At 44.7% G+C, this 19,935-nt stretch overlaps 1 protein-coding gene across 2 annotated transcripts; it reads right to left on the bottom strand.

Annotated features, from left to right (window-relative positions):
- Positions 1-2,093: 2,093 nt before the first annotated feature.
- On the bottom strand, positions 2,094-11,610 carry LOC121595426 (proton-coupled amino acid transporter-like protein CG1139). Of its 2 annotated transcripts, none has more exons than XM_041919419.1 (4): positions 11,248-11,610; positions 5,083-6,281; positions 2,953-3,128; positions 2,094-2,864 (listed from the first exon to the last, which is right to left on the bottom strand). In XM_041919419.1, exons 2-4 carry the CDS (start codon positions 6,264-6,266, stop codon positions 2,629-2,631), a joined length of 1,596 nt encoding a protein of 531 aa, XP_041775353.1. In that variant the 5' UTR covers positions 6,267-6,281; positions 11,248-11,610; the 3' UTR covers positions 2,094-2,628. The 2 variants fall into 2 exon arrangements, with proteins under 2 accessions (XP_041775353.1, XP_041775343.1); XM_041919409.1 differs by lacking the exon at positions 11,248-11,610 and adding an exon at positions 6,359-6,558.
- Between the last annotated feature and the right edge of the window lie 8,325 nt (positions 11,611-19,935).

The raw sequence follows: 19,935 nt of genomic DNA, 5'->3' as shown, positions 1-19,935 counted from the left end.
CAGGGAGGGGAAGGGAGTTAGAGGAAGAGGAGGAGGAAGGAATGGGCGCCAATATTTTTGAATTTTTCGGCCGTTTTTTTTTTGCTCCACCGTCTGAAATAGTTCATCCATTCCTTCAACAGATGGCGCTCGTTCCGCACCTAAAAACTGCAATAAATACGCTGGCTATCGTAGTTTCGGCTGAAGTCCAGCGCTGTTTTTTGCGTATTTTTTGACACAAAACGACGCAAAAAACTACGCAGAAAACTGCTCGAATCTGCGCAGCGGGACACAAATCCACAATTTCAGGCGTATCGAGTACTAATCGAGCAGATATGGTAAAACAATTTCGAGCAAATGTCACTTGGGAACGAGCTGTAACGTTTCTAACGCATTGGCATATTTGAAACTCGAAAGGACTCGAAGATTCGAAACGCAGAACTGTGTAAGAACGATGAACCGTAGTGTAGAACGACTTGACAAGTAGCCAAAAGTTCGTTACATACCGTTTGACATTTGAACGCTTTTAGACTAAAATTTGAAATGTGTTTATAATGGTGAATCGGTTTGGTCATCACAAGAAGATTATTAATTGGTTCTTTAATTTTACACCAAACTTTTTGAGTTTGTTATACACGTATATGTTTCTATATACCAAAAAAAGAAAGCATGACTGCTCACACCGCTTAGATCCGACTCCCGCTTTGGATTTGACCACCTATATGTCTATTAATCCGTGTGTACTAGTGAATAGTAAATTTAACAAAAAATCCGGATTCGCTTCTGAGTAACTCCGCCAAAATCGGAAGCGGTTGCGGAAGGTAGGTGCAACATTCCAAACTCGGAATCGTCCCAAGCCGTTTGGAGCCGTCCGGAGCAACTAGTCGGTATGATCAACGTTTTCAAGCATCATGCCTTCGTCTTGGAATTGTTTAAGAAAGATTCGGCAAGGTGTCCCACGGTCTTGAGAGAAAGTTTGTTACAATTTTTTATTAGATTTTATCGCTGATACCGGCAATGGCTCCGAACGGCTCCGACCGGCTCTAGCTACCGATTAGCATCTCCGGACGGGCTCGACGGCTCCTTAGAACTCTGGTCGGGATCATCGATTATACTTAGGCGGAATCGGAGCCGGAGTAGCAATTCTCGGAAGCGATTTCGAGCCGTGGGTGCGATTCTGATATTCCATCACTAGTGTGTACACCAATACACTGGAGCGCCGTTTATCCGGGATCATCATACCAAAAACATTTCAGAAGACAACCAAACAACTTTGTAAAAAAATATCCTTCTCTCTCTCTCTCTCTCTCTCTCTCTCTCTCTCTCTCTCTCTCTCTCTCTTTATCTCTCTCTTCACTACAGAAATTGCATGATTTGGCAACTTTGCAGAGAACGAGCGATTGAATGATTGATCCGATCAAAAGATCCGGATCATCTTTATGAATGAACCGAAACTGAGCCGATCTTCAAAACAGATCCATTTTTAACTAGAGTTGGGTTTTATGAATCTTTCGTTGAGGTTCATTTATATGTATCTTCAGTATTGAGTGATTCGAATCTCGAATCGACACTTCAAAGATTCATGAATCTCTAAAGATTTATGGATATCCAAGGATTTATGAAAGCTTCAAATATTCATCAATCTATAACTTTCTTAAATCCATTAATATCCATATATATTTCCAGGGATTCATGAATTTATCACAATTATTGAATTTGCATGATCCCGCTTAATAACATGCCCGTCGTGAGTTCAAGCCTCGCATGGATCGTCTAACCGTAGCAAAACAAACTGTCCGGATTCGTGGTACTTGCCAATAAGTCTCGAAAGACTTCATAGGCTGGCATGATCACGTAAGTTGTAACTCCAAGAAGAAGAATAATGAAAAGCTCAAACTCTATGAATCTTTGGAGATTTATGAATCTCTTGCAATTCATAAATCCCTAGCGATTCGTGAATCTTTCGAGATTCATGAATCTTTGGAGACCCACAAATCTTCCGAGATTCATGAATCTTTGCAATCGAGATTCAGAATCATTGAATCATTTCAAAGATTCATTCAGATTCACGAATCTGAATCAGATTTATCCAACACTATTTTTAACGCCATTACTCCAAACCCTGATTCACTTACTGTGAATGGAATATCTTTTTTTTTATTGTGACGTTACCGATATCGTTCACGCAAAATACTTCGAACCTGCGAGTTACAAATGTCGCCATATTCAACTTTCACCGGTTCGTTTACTCCGTTTTTTTTTCTAACAAAAACTACTTTTCACATCCTTACTGGCTACTCAGTTGTGCTGGCCCGCGTAACTTTACTACCGCCTAATGCGACCTTCATGCTCCGTACCTCACTCTTGCTTCACAACGCCTAATCTGCTAATCTGTCCCTGTTGGCTTTTAGCCGTTGGTGAGTGCGGACCGTCCTGTCCCTTTGCCTTTAAACAATCATATAAGCACTTTAGTGTTGTGGTCTGCTGCCAAATAAACTGTCAGCTCAGGACGAAGCAATCACGGTATGGCAAGTACAGTAACACGAGTTATAAAAATATTATACATTTACACAAAAAATAAAAAAAAATAAAATAACACGTAATGCCTCCCTAACACACATCTATTCCGCATTCTGGATGGCGGATGGCTCAAAAATCTTTGGCAAGCGCCGACACACTCTCGTACGTGCCGGTGGCAAACCCGAGGAAGGCCAGCAGCAGTATGACGACGTTCTTGGCCACCAGCCACACGCCGAGCGTACCGTTCGTCCAGGCCACGATCAGCTCGATCAGCGGCGGAAACATGAGGGCAAGCGAGGAGGAGCAGAAGGCGCCGATGAGCGAGATGAAGGCGCCCAGGTTCGGGACACACTCCGCGATCAGGACTGTGCGGAAGGAAAAGAGAGAGAGTGAGAAAAAAAAACATCGAGTTAGTTAAGCGATGCCGGTTTGGAGGGGTTCGTCGCTACTTACACGTCACCAGCACCATTATGATGCGGAACACCATCTCGCAGCGGACGGGATGGCGGCGGGCGAGCGGCAGCCGGCTCTCCACCATCGGCCACATGATCATGATGGCGACGAAGAACTGCAGCGCGTACCCGAGCAGTACGCCGGTGGCGATCATCAGCTTCACGCTTTCCGCCAGTCTGAAACGGAAGATTTGCAAACCAGCTCTCTGTCAGCGGAAACGCTCTCACGAAAACTTCTCTCCTCTGGAGCAGTGATGGGTAAATTCAACAAACATCCGGACTCGCTACCGAAAGACTCCGTCAAAATTGGAAGCGGTTGTGGAAGGTAAGGGCAAAACATTAAACTCGGAACCATCCGGAGCAAGGACTGTGTAGGAACGATTTGAGAAGTAACCAAAAGTTCGTTACAGACCGCCAAAGCCTGAAAGCCCTTTCCGATTCAAATTTGAAATGTGATTTTAATGATGAATCACTCAGTTCACCGCAGTAACGTTGTAATTGGGAAAAGCATTTTACAGAAAATGTACGTATTAATTGTGGAGGCTCGGAATTGGACATATCCGAAACCGTTTCCGCGTTCGGAATCAATTCTGGAGCCGATTCCGATGCTGGAATCGATTGCGATTCTGGATTCGATTCCGGAGTTGACTCTGGAGTCGATTCTGAAGCCGATTCCGAAGCCGATTCCGAAGATGACTCCAGAGCCAATTCTGGAGCAGATTCTGTAGCCGATTTCGGAGCCGGAATCAATGTTAGAATCGGAATCAGAATTGACTCCAGAAATGGAATTTTTATTGAGAATCGGTTCTTGAATGGCAATAACAAGTTTCCGAAGTGGAATCAGTCCGGGAATCTCCATGAGAATGCATCGTTGGAAGTAAATTTTGATTCTTTGCGGTTATCAATACGTAGCATCATTAGACCCAAATGCCTATTCTTATGGAGGTACAGACACCGATTCCGAATTCGAATCCGGTATCGATTATTATTCTGATTCGGAAGCTGATTTTGATTTCCAGGCCATTTAATATTCTGGAGCCAATTTCGTTTCTGGAGCCGATTTCAATTCCGGAACCGTTTCCGATTTCGGAGTCAATTCTGATTCCGGAACCTATTCCAGAACCAATTTAAGAACCAATTCCGGAGCCGATTTCGATCCGGAAGTCGATTCTGATTTCCAGGCCATTCCCTATTCTAGAGCCGATTTCGATTCTAGAGCTGATTTCGATTCCGGAACTATTACCAAATCCGATACCGATTCCGAGTCAATTCTGATTCCGGAATCAATTCTGATTCCAGAACCGATTCCAGAACCAATTCCGGAGCCGATTTCGATCCGGAAGCCTATTCTGATTTCCAATCCATTTCGAATTCTAGAGCCAATTTCGATTCTGGAGCCGATTTCGGTTCCGGAACTAATTCGAATTCCGATACCGATTCCGAATCCGGAGTCGATTCTGATTCCGGAACCTATTCCAGAATCAATTCCGGAAACAATTCCGGAGCCGATTCCGATTCGTAAGCCTATTCTGATTTCCAATCCATTTCCGATTCTGAAGCCGATTTTGATTCCGGAACTAATTCCAATTCCGATACCGATTCCGAATCCGGAGTCGATTCTGATTCCGGAACCTATTCCAGAATCAATTCCGGAAACAATTTCGGAGCCGATTCCGATTCGTAAGCCTATTCTGATTTCCAATCCATTTCCGATTCTGGAACCGATTTCGATTCCAGAATTGATTCCGATAATTGATTCCGGACCTACTATCCGGAATCGATTCCAGAAAACTTTGGGTATAGCTGGATTCAATTCTTACTTCATTTTAGTATGTATGCCTCTAGCAATAGGAGCTGTTTGAGGGTTTGATGAATTTTCGAGAGCTTTCTTCTGTAAAATGGCATCCAAGAAGGCCAAAACGATTTTGGCTAATATCTAACCTCGTTAATACACAGACCTAGGTCCGCTGTTGACTAACAGCTCTGGACGCCTCCGAACGGCTCCGACCGTCATTTTTATATAACCGGCATCGGAGCCGGAATAGCAATGTTTGGAAGCGGTTCGGGAGCCCTGGGTGCAATTCCAGGTGCAACCCATCACTACTCTGGAGACCACATCCTGGATACTCACCTCTCGTTGTCCGGCAGGTTGAGCGTGAGGCTACCCTGGACCGACTCGCCCCAGCGCCAGTAGCCGGTGAAGCCGAACGCGGTGAACAGCAGGATGATGAAGGTGCTGCCGATGTTGAGCACGCCGAACGGTTTGCCAAAGTCGGCCGGATGCTTCATCTCGTTCTGCAGCGGCAGCACCAGCGCGATGCCCTCGAACGCGAAGATCGCGGTACCGTAGAACAGGGGCAGCTGCTCGAGCCGGCCGACCAGGTGCCGTTCGCCGATCGGTGGCAGCTCCTGGAACGCGTAGTAGAACGTGATGCCGATGCCGAGCGTCATGAAGACGTTGGCGGCGAGCGAGCAGTAGGACAGGAACTTCAGCTTGGTGATGATGGACGTCAGCACGATCGGCACGACCAGCAGCGCCATGTGCAGGTGCACGTCCAGCACGAGCCCGTACCGGTCCGCGATCTGCTTGAAGTTGGAGCTGATGAACACGAAGTAGATGCAGCAGAAGCCGAGCTGCGTCACGCAGATGAAGATGTTGACCGCGCGCTTCATCGTGGGGGCCCACGGCCGCACCGACGGCGGCCCGTACGCGAAGCAGAGCGCGACCGTGTCGGCAAAGTCGAGCGGTTCCGTGACGGGCGGGACCGGGTCGGGCAGCTTCTTCTCGCCCGCTGCCGCTGGCTTGCCGTTGGTGGCGCTCGCCCGCTCGGCCGCCTCCTGCTCGAGCTTGCGGGCCTGCATCAGCGCGGCACAGTTGAGCAGCACGTGCTGGCAGTGCACGCACACGAACCCGATGAACAGGGTCAGCACGGTCGCCAGCAGCAGGCCCCCGTTCTTGAACGCGTCGCCCATCGCGTAGCAGCCCGTGCCGATGTTGCCCTTGAACAGGTGCATCATCGTCTCCGCGTAGCTCGTCTTGTGGTGCGGCTGGACGCCCTGCGGCGTAATGACGTCCTCGGCGTAATCGTGCCCGGGCCGCTCGCGATGATGATGGTGCCGGGTGTGGTACCGCATGTCACCACCCGCCGGCACGTGCTGGAGCTCGAGCGGCCCGCCACCGTTCGCACTGTCGAGCGGTGGCTTCTCCCCACCGTTCGCTGCCTCCGCGTCCCGGTGGGTGAGCTGGTCCGGCTCCACCGCCCGATAGACACCCGGCGGAGCGTAACAATCCTCCACGGAGATTGCCACCGGCATCTTGCCCAGCTGCGTCTGCAAGCAAAGTCATCGAAGCAAACAAAACGTTAGAAACTTTGAAGTTACCGCGGGCAGGCACGCTTGAAGATCACCTCAACTGCTAGAGACATGCTGTCTCTATATCCCGAGAAGAAAAACACTTCAAACTTTCACTTTCAAGTAGCCCTAGAACGAACGGTACGTTTTTACTGAAATTCTTGTCGGTGGATTTGAGATCCCCGAGGGTGCGCCTACTCCAACAACAAAAGTATCACTTTCAGTAGCGAGCTATCAAACGCTGATGTGACTGATTCTACGGCCTGCGAGCGACTGACGCACCTTTTGGTTGCAAAGCTGCTTCCAACAAACGCACCAACGTACGTGTAAATAACATAATCTGGACATGATTGGTCCTGTTCGTATGAGTCATTTTCAAGAAATTTGCATGCACTAAGATGCGCCATCACAAAAGGTTTTTATGCACAACTGCCGGCGTAGACGCCGACCGTTCCGTTCGACGACGTACGTCGAGACAGCATGTCCAGACTGGGTGAGCCATTTCCAACATATGCGATGCCTCAATATGCCACAGCTGTGGAGTTACCTCCAATTTTAATTGTTTATTTTTTACAACCGACATGACATCATCATCCAGCCAGCGAAAAACACACACATACACACATATTGTGATGCGCCTCCGATTTAATTTACCACCGGTTGTTGGAGCCGTTCGCGTGGGGTGACACATCCGTCTCACTGGTAATGATCTTTCCAAAAAGTGCTCAATTTCCTGCATCTCCAACATCAACGGATGATTTCTGTTGTGTGGATGTGCTGACATGATTGGAGATGCAAACAAAATAATGGAATATCTTGGATATTGTGTGGAAAACCTACCAACTACCATATACCAACTGCTGGGAATTGTAAGAAACGATATATCTCCAGGCACATTAAAAAAGAAATGATTCAAGCTTCAACATTCGCATGCGTAAAACCCTTTTCTCGCTACACCAGTGGTTCTTAACCTGCTGAGCGGAAAATGTTGTTGTTCTGGGCTGGATGAATCATGTTTTCCACTCCTACTGCAATGGTTTGTTATGGCGCTACATGTTGTAAATCGCTTGTTGTTTGCTTGTGATGAATGAATATTGTACGTACGATAGATTAGCCATAACTTGTATTGCCATTGCGTCAACTTCCAGCTTAATGCAGAAGATCTTGGCAAGGACCTCCTTTATTCAAACATATATGGTGTTTCGACTAATTTTGCACTATGTGTCTTTGTACTGTGTATTTTGTAGTTCGCAAAACTTGTTTTAGGCATTTGCGACGTCGTATTTGGTCTGGCTCAATGTTAATTTTCACCCGTCCGTTTAACCCATAATTCGTTTTATCCACTAAATAATTAGCAGTTGAAAATTCATTTCATAATTGTTTACATTTGCTATAGCACAGTGCGATCCGTCCAATCCAAGACAAACTAAAGGCAAACAAACAATCTTGGGGTGAATTTTCAAATGCTTATTATTAAGTGAATAAAACGAGTTATAGGTCAAACAACACATCATTGTAAAGCTTAAGTCATCTCCTTTCCCGATTTTGTCCTTTTGCATGACATGGGTACAAATGTAAATCTATAGGCAAAATTGAGCAACCAAATATGCAGCATACATTGTAAAATTACTAGAAACCCTCTCTAAGCTATCTGAAAACAGGTCTTCCGACCAAACTACCTTTACCACCAGATACAAGAATGCAGAAGGATGCAAACGACCAAAAGAGCCCCCAAAATAGCCCTTAGAATATAGATTGGAGTAAGACCCCGGCAACTAAACGGACAAGAGCGAACCAGCAATGTTTGCGGAAATCTGTGAAAAATTTCCTTCCACCGGATAGCGACAAAACACATCTTTAGACCACTCCGAACACAAGGACAAGGATCGGATTACATCAGCTAGTTAGGAATTCAATTTTCAAATACTTGTGTCAAGTAGGCAAGTTTTATCCATGAAAACGTCTACACGTTCTCCCGATTGCAGAGTCAATTCATGCCTGTTCTTCTCGACATCAAAATCCTAGCGGGAAATGAATCAAAAATCAATGTTTTGGTAGATTTGCGGTAAAATATTTCAGTTTTCTGCTACAAACAATTGGGTACTGATGTAAAACTGAATTAAATAATATGATTTCAACGCCAGTAAAACCAAATATGAGGGACCAACTTGAAAACCTTGCACAATTCAATGAAATTAGATCAGAGTCAATGATTTCGTTCGATTATCCATAAGGATTCTAATATCTTCTTCTTCTTCTTTGGCTCAAAACCGTTGTCGGTCAAGGCCTGCCTGCACCACTTGTGGGTTTGGCTTTCAGTGACTAATTGATTTCCCCCCATAGCAGGATAGTCAGTCCTACGTATGGCGGCACGGTCCATTTGGGGATTGAACCCATGACGGGCATGTTGTTAAGTCGCACGAGTTGACGACTGTACTACGAGACTGGTCGATTCTAATATATTGGCTTAAATTTTTTGGATACCATTATAATTTTGTAGGCGTATTTTAAAGTTTTCTCCGAGAGTTGATGTGTCTGTTTGTTGCATACTTCGATGTCAGCTATCCGTCTCGAATGATTTTCCCTGCCAGAGTTCTAAAAAACAGTTCAAAGAGCAATCGAGATTTTTATTGATTTTAATGTTTGCCAATTGAATTAAAAATATTTCTCTAAGTTTTATATAAAACAGACATTTCCATATTCTCATACGCGGTTGAAGCAAATAAATCATTTTTTTACCTAAATATTTAATAAATTTTATTCTATCTATTGTGTGCGACAAAAGAGGTTGCCTACCCCTGGAAGCCGACAGGATGAGTGCCGATCGGGAGAGATAATCGGTGATCAGTCTTCTGCATTATGGAAGAGATCGATACACGAACGGGGGCTCTCTCCTACGGACCGCGATAAGGGTCAGACGTGCGTGCTACGCCTATTTAATTGTTAAAGTGAATTTTATCTGTGGCGTTTAAAATAAAGAGAATAAGTTTTAAACAACACAACACTATCTCTAACGAGACAATGATTCAACACCTTTTTTATCCATTGAAGATGTCTTCTTGGTTCTTGGTTTGTGAACGATTTGTTCAATGTTTTCAAAAGGACGAATTGATTATCCACAATGTTTTCAGCATCTTCAATCATCAACAGCAAATTGAGAACTCTGAGATGTTATGAATGTTTGTATGTCTTATCAATAAGTTGAAACGCGATTGATCAAAGCGTTATATCAAGTACAATTTAGCATCCTCCAAATTAGATCTAATAGAACGTATGCAACTACGAATTGATAAAAATTGCACATGAACTAGTTTACTCATAACATGACTTTAAAAAGGAATTGACAACTGTTGAAAGATCTTTTAGAAAGCTTGAGTGGCTACACAACAAAACGCGTAACAGATGATCCACCAATCGAGCTGGAAAATTGACGAACTTTTCGTACGAATGCGGTTTAAGCAAGGGCATATATTCACCTAATGTTTGCATGTATGATGATTCAATAAAAATAACGAATTCTGAAGTATTAAATGCATACTAAAAATACTTAAGCTTAAGCGCTTTCAGTTAGAAGTAGCAGCACTGATGTTTTCTACGTTCTACATTTAAGATATATTCTACTGGAATCATTGCAACCTCGTGCATCCATGCTTGTTGACATGTTCACTATTATTTCAAACTTCCTTTGGATACCGTTCCATCGTAGCCATGTTATAGATACCAATTACTTCCAATTTGCAACAACTCTGATTAGCTGTTGCGCGATTGCAAAAACCCAATCTACCCGGGAAAATACCGTTTTTACCCGTGGATTTTTTCTCAAATTTGAAATTAACCCGATTTGGTACATCCCTGCTTGCATGACAAAACTACGAAACACAACAGCAATTGAACCCGTAGCGTGTCTGGCATTGATGCGCTGGAGATAGGACCCCGCTCATGATGATCCAAACAATACTTCTATCCCCTCGTGAAATGCCTGAGAACCACTGGCCGGCAAAACCTTCCACAGCATCAATCGAACGCGGCAGCTTTCGCGGTTCCTCTCTCAACAACAACAATAACAAAAAATCTGCGGCTCCTAACAACAAACAGAAAGCGGCCGGCTGAGGGGGAGTGGGTTTGGTTTGTTCTTTTTATTATCACACTGTAGCCCCCGCCCCCAAGCCCCCAATGTTCACATATATTAGCCAAGCAAATGCTATTAATTTGCTTTCCTTAATGTGGCTGCATTATTGTTATTTGTTATTTTTGTTATTTGTGTTGCTGTTGTTGCTCGCACTTAGCGCTAGCTTTATCGGCGCATCGAAGGAAGGTGGAAGCGGGTGGGTGGGCCGCGGTTTGGCTCGGAGCGGGCGAAAGGAAAACAACCTTTACAATCGCCCGCGTAATGTTGCCCGTGAGGGCGAACCATCAGAAAGAAACGAAACAAAATAAAACCCTCCCCACCCCCCCCCCACTCCCCCCCCGCTCGTCGGCAGAAGCGATTCGCGGACAAATGACCGATGTGGCGGTGACGGATTGGGGATATTAGGGAGGGGGGGGGGGGGGGAGGTGTTAGGTCCCGTACGGCCACCAGGATTGGGACGCCAAAAATAAAAAAAGCTGTCGGGTCTCGCGACCCGCGTCGGCTGCATGCGCTCGCAGAGTTCGCGCGAAGTTCGTACTTCGCGCTAAAGGTAGTCCGACCGACCGAGCGAGATAAAAATGCAACAACGAGCAAGAAGAGGAAGGAGAAGAAAAAAAACGGCGTATCTTGAGCCGGGGTGTACACGTCTTTTGGGTTGGGGAACGGGGGGGGGGGACTCATCTCATCGGCGCCCCAAACCACGAGGAAGGCTTTGCGCCTTTTTCGTGCCACGGCCACGCAGTGCTGCAACCTTGAACCCTTTTGGGCTGCCGAAACACACACACACACATTCACTCACTAGTGGTCCTCACTTACCTATTGTAGCTGCTGCTGCTGCTGCTGCAGGCTGTTGATCGTGTCGACCGGCACCGAAGCCGTTGCAGGCCCAAGCATCGACCAAAGGGATGAAGGGTGAAGATGTTGGCCAAGCAAAAAAACAAAACCAAAACCCGCGATTTGATTGCAGCGGACAACCGCGTTTGATATCGGGATGCTTTTCGGAGTTTGGGGTTTTGTCACACGCTCCGCTGGCACGCACGCACGCACGCACACCTTCAAATGCAGCACGGGGCCGGACGCGCGAAAACAAAAAAAAAAAGAGGGGTGAAACAAAACAGCACCACGACCTACTTCGACCAGTGGCTACACTGCTAGTGACCGTTTCGGGGGACCCCGGTCCGGCTTGTGTCGTGGCCAACGGCGTGTTGTTTTTTTGCCTTTTTTTTTTTTTGGTTTAACCAGTCCCGCACACCGCGTACATTCCGCCGCCATTCATTCACAAACGGTCAAAGAAAAAATCGTTTTCTCTCTCGCTCTCTCTCGCTCTCTTCTCACTGCCGAGGGGACGGGGTGAAGTATGAAAAAAGAGTAATCAAACAACAGTAAACCCACAATCCACCCCTCCCCCCTTCCCAAACCCCTTTCAAAGATAATACTTTCCCACCTATCGAGCGCACACACACATGCACACACGTTCCACCACCAGCACAAAACCCGTCACGATCGAAGGTGAAACGTGTGTGCGCGCGCGCGTGTGTGTGTGTATCGATCTTGAACCGGCGAGACGCGGGGACGCGGGAGCTTGACAACAATGTTTGGCGCCCGGGGGGGGGGGGGGGGGGGGGGGTGCTCGAGAACTTACGCTCCCGGCCACTGTTCGTGGCAAGAAGCTGCGACCGACCCAGGGCTAGTACCCCTGAACGGTACTGCTGGCAGGGTTACCTGTTTGGAGCGTCGCCTCCCGTGTGTGTGTGTGTGCGTGTGTGTGTGGACGTGACCGGCCGGAGTTGCAAAACAAAAAAAACACCCGCGTCAAACACGTGTGCCAGCGTACTATTTGGCACTTGCACCCGCGCTCCATACACCCCAACGGGAGTGGCCACTTGAAGGGCTGGGAGGATGGAGCGGGTCGTGGTAGGCCAGTGCGGGGTGGGTCGGTTTGGTTTTGATATTATTTTTAGTACACATTTTCACCGTTTGTTGGGTTGTGTTTTTTTTTTCGTTCGAAACCGTACTTTACGTGCGTGTGCGTGTGTAGATTATGATGTGACACACAACATTCCTTTCCTTTCTCTCTCTCTCTCTCTCTCTCTCTCTCTCTCTCTCTCTCTCTCTCTCACACACACACACAAACTCTGGCATTTTTTGTCGTTTAAGATCTTAAATGATTGCAAGTTAGAACGTTTTGCCTGGTGGGTGGGGGTTCTTTTCCCCCGCCACTCGAGCAGGGCATAGGGATCAATCGAAAATGGGAAAATTTGGAGCACATGAAAGTGAAATTTTGGCTGTTACGTTTTGGCCACAAAGTTATTCGCTTCAAGGTCATTGCATTTTACGACTAGTTTTCCTTACCGCATTTCAGCGTGACCTCACTGATCAATGATTCAAGATTTCTGAAATACAAATTTCCATGTCACCAATGTGGTTCAGAACCAAACTTTTTTATTGTTTTTTTAGCGCACTTCTAAACGAATGAAAATGTCATCCCTTAACCTTCGTATTATTTTTGGTAAATTCCTGCGCTTTAGTTGTTGACTCCACTGCTTAAAAGGTTCCTTTTTATGAATTTTGAATCAGTACAATTTAAAGAACTGCGGCGATCAATTGTTACCTCAGTTTCCAAACCCCAAACATTGTTGATACTAATGCACCTAGACTAGGTCCTTTGCTATGCTATCGAATTGAATGTCTCCAAACGTTACTAACACGTGTATAATCTAAATTTGGTCATTTTCGACTTAAAACGGGGTCGTTATGCACACTAAAATGCGGCAATATTTGGACTGGATTATGTTGCCACCTGCATCTTTCCACACATCCATCGCAGGGTTTGTTTACTTGTGTTCTACCTACTACAAAAAAACGGCTATTTGATGAGATTGAATTTCATGGTGGTTTCTTGAGCTCTTGCTTTGCTCACATTTGCCTTCCTCCCCCCCCCCATCCGCTTCCCCCCCCCCCCCCCCCATGCTGACGTACCGATCAGACAGTGTCAAACGAACATAAATCAGTCGTTAGAATTGTTGCTTGTATTTTTAGCACAAACTCGCCGTTTGACGCCATGCCTGTTGTTTTGCTTGTTTTGTAGTTTGTATCCATCTTTTTCTTCTGCTACTTCTTTCTTTTCTTTCTTGTTCTTTTCTTCTTCTTCTTCTTCTTTTTCTTCTTTCTTCTTATTTTTATTTTTTTCTTAATGGCTGCATTATCAATACTTTGTTAGACAAGCAGTGTGATGAGAGATTATTAGGGGAAGGTAGGTAAAGACGGACCCATTGACGAAAAATTTAATCAAATATTAAGATATTTAAAAATGGACCATGGAAATTTACCATCCTTATGTTTGCACTCATATTTTAGCAGAAAAAGTGTTGAAACTTTTTTTTTCGAGCAATTTTGGAATATTCGGGTAGGACGGAAACATGATGTGGGAGAGTCCATCTTCCACCTGTAAAAAATGATGAAAACTGATGAAATGTACTGTATTTTAACATTACCTATTGCTTTCCACTACCAGTTAAGTGTATGAACAAAATATTTTATCATTTGCATCGACTGTTTGCTCAGCCGTGAATTTAGGAATTGTAAGCGCCGCTTCCAACACATCGTAGAATGCAGAATGTAAGGCACAATTGAAACTTGTGTGCTTATTGCAATTGAGGGTTGTGTGCTTAGTCCACTTCTGTTTTCTTTGTTCATCAATGATGTTTGTAATGTTTTACCTCCTGATGGTCATCTTCTTTATGCGGATGATATCAAAATCTTTTACCTGTGTCTTCTTCTTCTGATTGTCTGAGACTTCAGCATTACCTCAATGCATTTGTTCATTGGTGTTCATCCAATTTACTTCGCCTGTGTCCCGAAAAATGTTCTGTTATTTCTTTCTCTCACTCTCTTTCTCCTGTTTTATTTAACTATACTCTCTCTAGCGCTTCCCTCTCTCGTGTTATGTCCATCCGTGACCTTGGTATTATACTTGACTGTCGTCTTAACTTTAAACTGCAGCTTGATGAGGTGCTACTAAAAGCAAACCGAACCCTTGGGTTTATCTTACGTTTTACCTCTATTTTAGAGATCAAAGCATCCTAAGAATCCTTTATTGTGCTTTGGTAAGCCTATTCTTGAATATGCTAGTATCATCTGGAATCCTCCCACTATTGATGGCTGTTCGAGAATTGAAAGCATTCAGCGCCTCTTTACCAGGATTGCTTTTCGTCGTTTGTTCGGTGCTGCCTCACTACCTCCCTATGAAACGCGATTGCAGTTATTCAATCTTCACTCTTTAAGCTTCCGCCGCCAAGTGTTTCAGGCTTGTTTTATTGGTGGCTTATTACTTTCTGCTACTGATGCTCCTGATTTACTCTCGTCCATCTCGCTGTATGTTCCCTCTCGTTCTCTTCGTCCACGTGATCCTCTGTCAATTGAAACACGTCATACTCTTTATACTTTCAATGACCCTCTTCTGTCCTGTTTCAGATTGTTTAACCACTTTTACTATCTCTTTGATTTCGACTCCTCTCTTAACTCTTTCCGTAACCGTATTTTTTCTTCTAATTCCCTTTAATTATTCTCCTTAGTTTTCTATTACTCTCTTTTTTTTTTGTTAAGTTTATGATAGTCTCTACGCTCTACCCTTGTTTTTTCTTTTCTTTTTTGCTAGGTCAAGACTAGGTTAGTTAGGCTTAGTTTTTCATGAATCATTTTGTTTTTTTGTTAGTATTTAATTAGTTTTAAGTCCATTATATTTAGCCTTGATGGCAGATATTGTATTAAATAAATGAAATGAAATGAAATGAAATGAAATGAACCATCGGGCAATAATAGCTAACGATGCTCCCGATTATTAATGCCTGTGATCCCAGCAAGTTTGGAGGACTTGTTATTAAATAGGCCTCAACTTAATGATCTTCAAAATCCCATAGAATCTGTCCTCTATTCCTGTATGATGTCATGTCAATGTATCTTCTTCTTGTTGATTAAATGCAAAAGCAAAAGGTGATCAGAGTCGTGGCAAGATTTTGGGTCTCGTGAGAGGACTCATCAGCTTTGAGCGAGTAGTAGCATAGCATAGCGGCTGTTATTTCGACCGGTGTTCCGCCTCTCGCAATTTTCAATGTCTTCTATAGTTGTTGGATGGCTCCATGAGGTCCGATTACCCTTACTTAAGGTATTTGATGTCATCTATTCATCACCATATACAATGAGATATCAGAAAAAAATACAAATTTTGGTGACCATCTTTCCTACTCCAGTATCAGGCTGCTTAAACCTCCAGAAAATAAGACTCTCTCTTGTTTTCGGTGCCGTTCTTTTACCATTTAATAAAGCGGCTGAACATAAAAATGAGGCAAGCTACAGAGCTCCGTAGTAAGATCCATAGTAGTCAAATTAGATCCAAAAAAGAGGGAATTGAAAACATGTTTTGTTGAAGAATTTACCCAATTTTACAGATATCTTACCAACAATGTTCTAAAATGTGTTCAAAATAGTTGAATTGTTCGATAATTGCTTTTATCATGTACTTATGAGAAGTGTCCGTCTTCACCTGCCTTTCCCTAATAGTTTCTCACCCCGGCACTGGCTCAAATGTCGAAGTTGCTGCGCGCGCACTGGGATAATCCCGCGATTGTAGCAATAATTAATGATTTTGAACACTCACACACTCATACACACACACACACACACACACACACACACACACACACAAACTAGCACATTCGCGAATGCTAGTATGAAGTGGATTGGCAAAATTCCCCACTTGAAACCAGCTGTAAACCCATCCGATCGTGCCTTCCCCTCCCGTTTACGTTCTGCTCGCCCTCGCGCGCCGCGTTTTAACAGCTGGCCGTCCGCGGATTCGCCGACGTTCTGGTTGTGTGCGATCCGTCGCAACTGGCGGACACGGGTGCACCGGCACGAATAACCTGATCAAAACAAAACAGGTGAGCGATGGGTGAAGCAGCGCTGAGTGTGCCCGGGAAGGGGAGCGGAACGCAATGGGTGACAATCCGCGCGGAACGGGGCGCCCATATGTTTGTCTGCGGCTAGGGAAAGTTGTCCAGCCACCTTCGACTCCGGTGTATGTGTGTGGCTGACCTGGAAACCGGGTTTGCCTGTTTGCAATTGCTTTGGTGGTGGTGGAAGTGTGCTAATGTTGGAAGGTCGGGTGTTCACGCACGTTCTTACTAGCCGCTTGTACCGGTGTATGTGGGGTTGGGGGGGGGGGGGGGAGTTCTGCCACTTCACATCGAAGCCGGGTGCAATTAGAATGAAGTAATTGCTGGCCGTACTTACACCTTTGCACGAGGTTCGGTTAGCAACTGTTATCGGCCGGCGTCTGATTCCTCCCGGCCATTAAGCCGTCAGTGTGGGACCGTTCGATTCCATAGGACACTCAGCTACAGTGGTGGACATACGCATCAGTGTGCGCAAATTATATGAGTACATCTTGGATACCAACTAAGATCCTAGTTGGTGAGATGAAAACCGTCATTGGGGCCCTTCACGATTCTAGTCAGCTTTTTGTATACAGTTTGACAGTTGGAGGCTGAAATCATGTAAACACTCCTTACAAAACCACAGATAAAACTGGCCTCCAATTTTCAGTCTAGATTATTCTAGCCTCAAAGCTAGAATTAGATTCGAGTACCTGCTCGAAAAAATGGTAAAACAATGTGTTGTTTACATTTATCCCAAGGTGCATTAAATAGATTAGGTGGTGGAATCTAGAATCAAAGAGTATGTAACCCAGGTGGTCTCAGAGCATGTTTGTTATAACCAAATTTGAACATCACTTTCTGACAGGACGGGTGAAAACTATTGCTCTAAAAGCTTTCTGGAGGCTTGGCGAATATACAAAACACTCTTAATATCTTCATCCAGAAGCAGAAGCAATAAAAATCAGGCTTATAAATTCATACACCTTGGGATAAGCCCACCTGTATTTTATACCGACTTAGATAGCTGCTCGAAAACTACTATACTATGCAAACAGCTGACAGGCTGAAATTTCAGCCTACGAACCTAAAACGGAAAGAGAAAGAACCCCCATTAGTTGATTTTGTGTGTGTGTTTTTTTTTATTTTTATTTAGAGTAGGGATGTCAAACTGGTGGCCCGTGGCCGCTTGAGCTTGAGATTTATTTTGCCTTTCTGCTTCTACAGTACATGGCAGCCAATTCCAAACACCTGATGTATGAAGAGATTTTCAATTTAACAAATTCCTCTTCTAATTGTCAGACCATTGTTATCGTCATAAGACCTTCTCAGGGATTTCCCCAACCTGCTCTCTATGTAGCTTTTACTGCATCTTCTTACACTAGCGTATTAGCTTAAAACACATACGAAATTGTAAGTATCAGGATTTAATTGACACTTACTGTGCGTGATTTTGGAACATTTTTTAAAATTAAATTTTCTATCAATTATTCAGTACATCAGTGTTGCAACGAAAATACAGATATCTGTTAGAAAAAAAACATCGAACAATTAACAAAACCATTCAACTAATAGGAATAAAAAAACGCAAGCTTGTTTTGGGAAAGTATTAGGACCTGCTCCTCTTCAGGCACGGTTGCAACTTAGAACTTAATACTTCTGCAAAATCAGAGCTGTCAACTCAAACATGTGTTAGGATGTTACAAACAATTTCAAGCTTTCCATGAGGCATTTCCAAGGTGACTATACTATACTACAGGTGGGCCTATGCTTTTGATTTTGGTCGTGATGACCAATGGGGATTTCTATGGAGACTAGCAGGAAGGGAGCTAATATCAAGTCAAGGGGGATAATATCAAGTCATAGCCAGTTATTGCTATTAGTTTTGTTTACTAATGCGTAAAAACTAGGTTGTGGCTCGTCCAACTATTTTAAGTAATGTCTAGGCCCTCGTGGTCAAATAAGTTTGTCATCACTGATCTAGAGCCACGGATAGGCATAGGTCACATGTTGATAATTCATACATTGAAAATTCATAATTCATTTGAAAGGCTAGCTCTTTTTTTAAGGTTTGATGTTCAGGATTCGGCTAAACTGATATTACTGCCTGTAAAGAAGTAAACAAGTATTTTACTCCCAGGGTTTCAGAACATTGCTTTACACTGCCGAGTTATTAGTTTGGATATGGCTCATAATGCGTTGAAGTTAATTTCAAACACGACGCAGTTTCTACACCACCCGAGCGGAAGCATTAATGCTGTGTCGTGTCGGGTTGAACAAAGCAATAAAGAACACGAAAGTGTCAGTTTGATCGCAACTTCAAATGCAAACTCTTTTTGTCCTGCTCGATAGTAATAATGGCCCGCTTAGACCTATGTCTACCACCGTCTACTAGTGCTCTCAACTCTTTCTCTCGCTCTTTCTCTCTTGAAATCATAATCCCTCACTCTTTGCTCGCTAATGAGCTGTAGTCTTGATAGAGCGTATGATTTTGCAGCCACCACGTAGAGACCGTAGCGACTCGTAGATGCACGTGATTCAAACTGCAAAAGATGACGGTCCGATGAGCACGTGGGACGCGGATTGTTTGGGAAGCACAATGCAAATAAGACCCGCACCACGTGCCATTCAAGTTCCGCCCTGAGGGTAATCGTATCGGATGTGTTGTCGTATGCCTCGCACTAACTAGTTTCAGCAATTGTTGGAACAAGCTCCCTCTTCAACTAGCAATAAGAGGCTCCAAAGCCTCTTTAAATCTCATAATAACTACAATAACAACAACAACTGTTTGATTCAAACAAAATCAATACCCCGCAAACACGGGCTACGCGAAAGCAAATGATCGTCATCACAATGATGGCTCCCCTGAATGTAAACTGGGCTTAAGTATCGGCGCTTTCAAAAGAAGCGGACCCACAAACACGGATTATTATTTGCATATCATTTACATGCTCATACGTTGCTCGACTGAACTTTCACCCAAAAAGAAATAGACTCTCTCTCACACACACACACACTTTCCATTCTATGTTAGTTTTATGACGACCCAAAGCCACGTCAAGGCAGAAGTAATTGCGCTGCCGGTCGCATCTTTTATCTTGTCTGCCAGCCGACGCTAGCAGAACTAAAGACCTCCGGGGGAACTCCGTGCTCCCCGGCATGACAATCCCCGGGATTCCCTTTGAGAATGGGGCAGCGGCTGGAGGTAGTAATTGCGGAGGCACACGAAGAACTTACAACTAATGCTTTTTGCCTCGTCTCGGCTATTGGGTCGGGTCGGCAGCAAAGCGATGTCTCGATCGCGCGACATTACGCCGGCCACAACTGGAGCATGACCGGAAGTCAATCCGGCAGGGCGGCGACGCTTCTAGGCTACTGGAGCGTCTTGGTTCAGTGCACCCGAGCGGGGCGCAGGGCCTACTGATCCTGCTAGCGAGCCCTAGAGCGTTTTTGGAGCCTCGCGCTCTGGCCACGATCAGTCGCGCGCTATCTGTCGCCCAATGAAGTCTGCCGTGTGCGAGTAAAGTGTCCTTTCCGGTGTAAGTGTCCTCAGCCACGTGCGGTGGAAAAG

This window comes from Anopheles merus, chromosome X (assembly GCF_017562075.2).
Source record: "Anopheles merus strain MAF chromosome X, AmerM5.1, whole genome shotgun sequence".
Taxonomy (NCBI): domain Eukaryota; kingdom Metazoa; phylum Arthropoda; class Insecta; order Diptera; family Culicidae; genus Anopheles; species Anopheles merus.
Note: the sequence above shows the minus strand (reverse complement) of the source record. Positions and strands in the feature narration are given on the sequence as shown.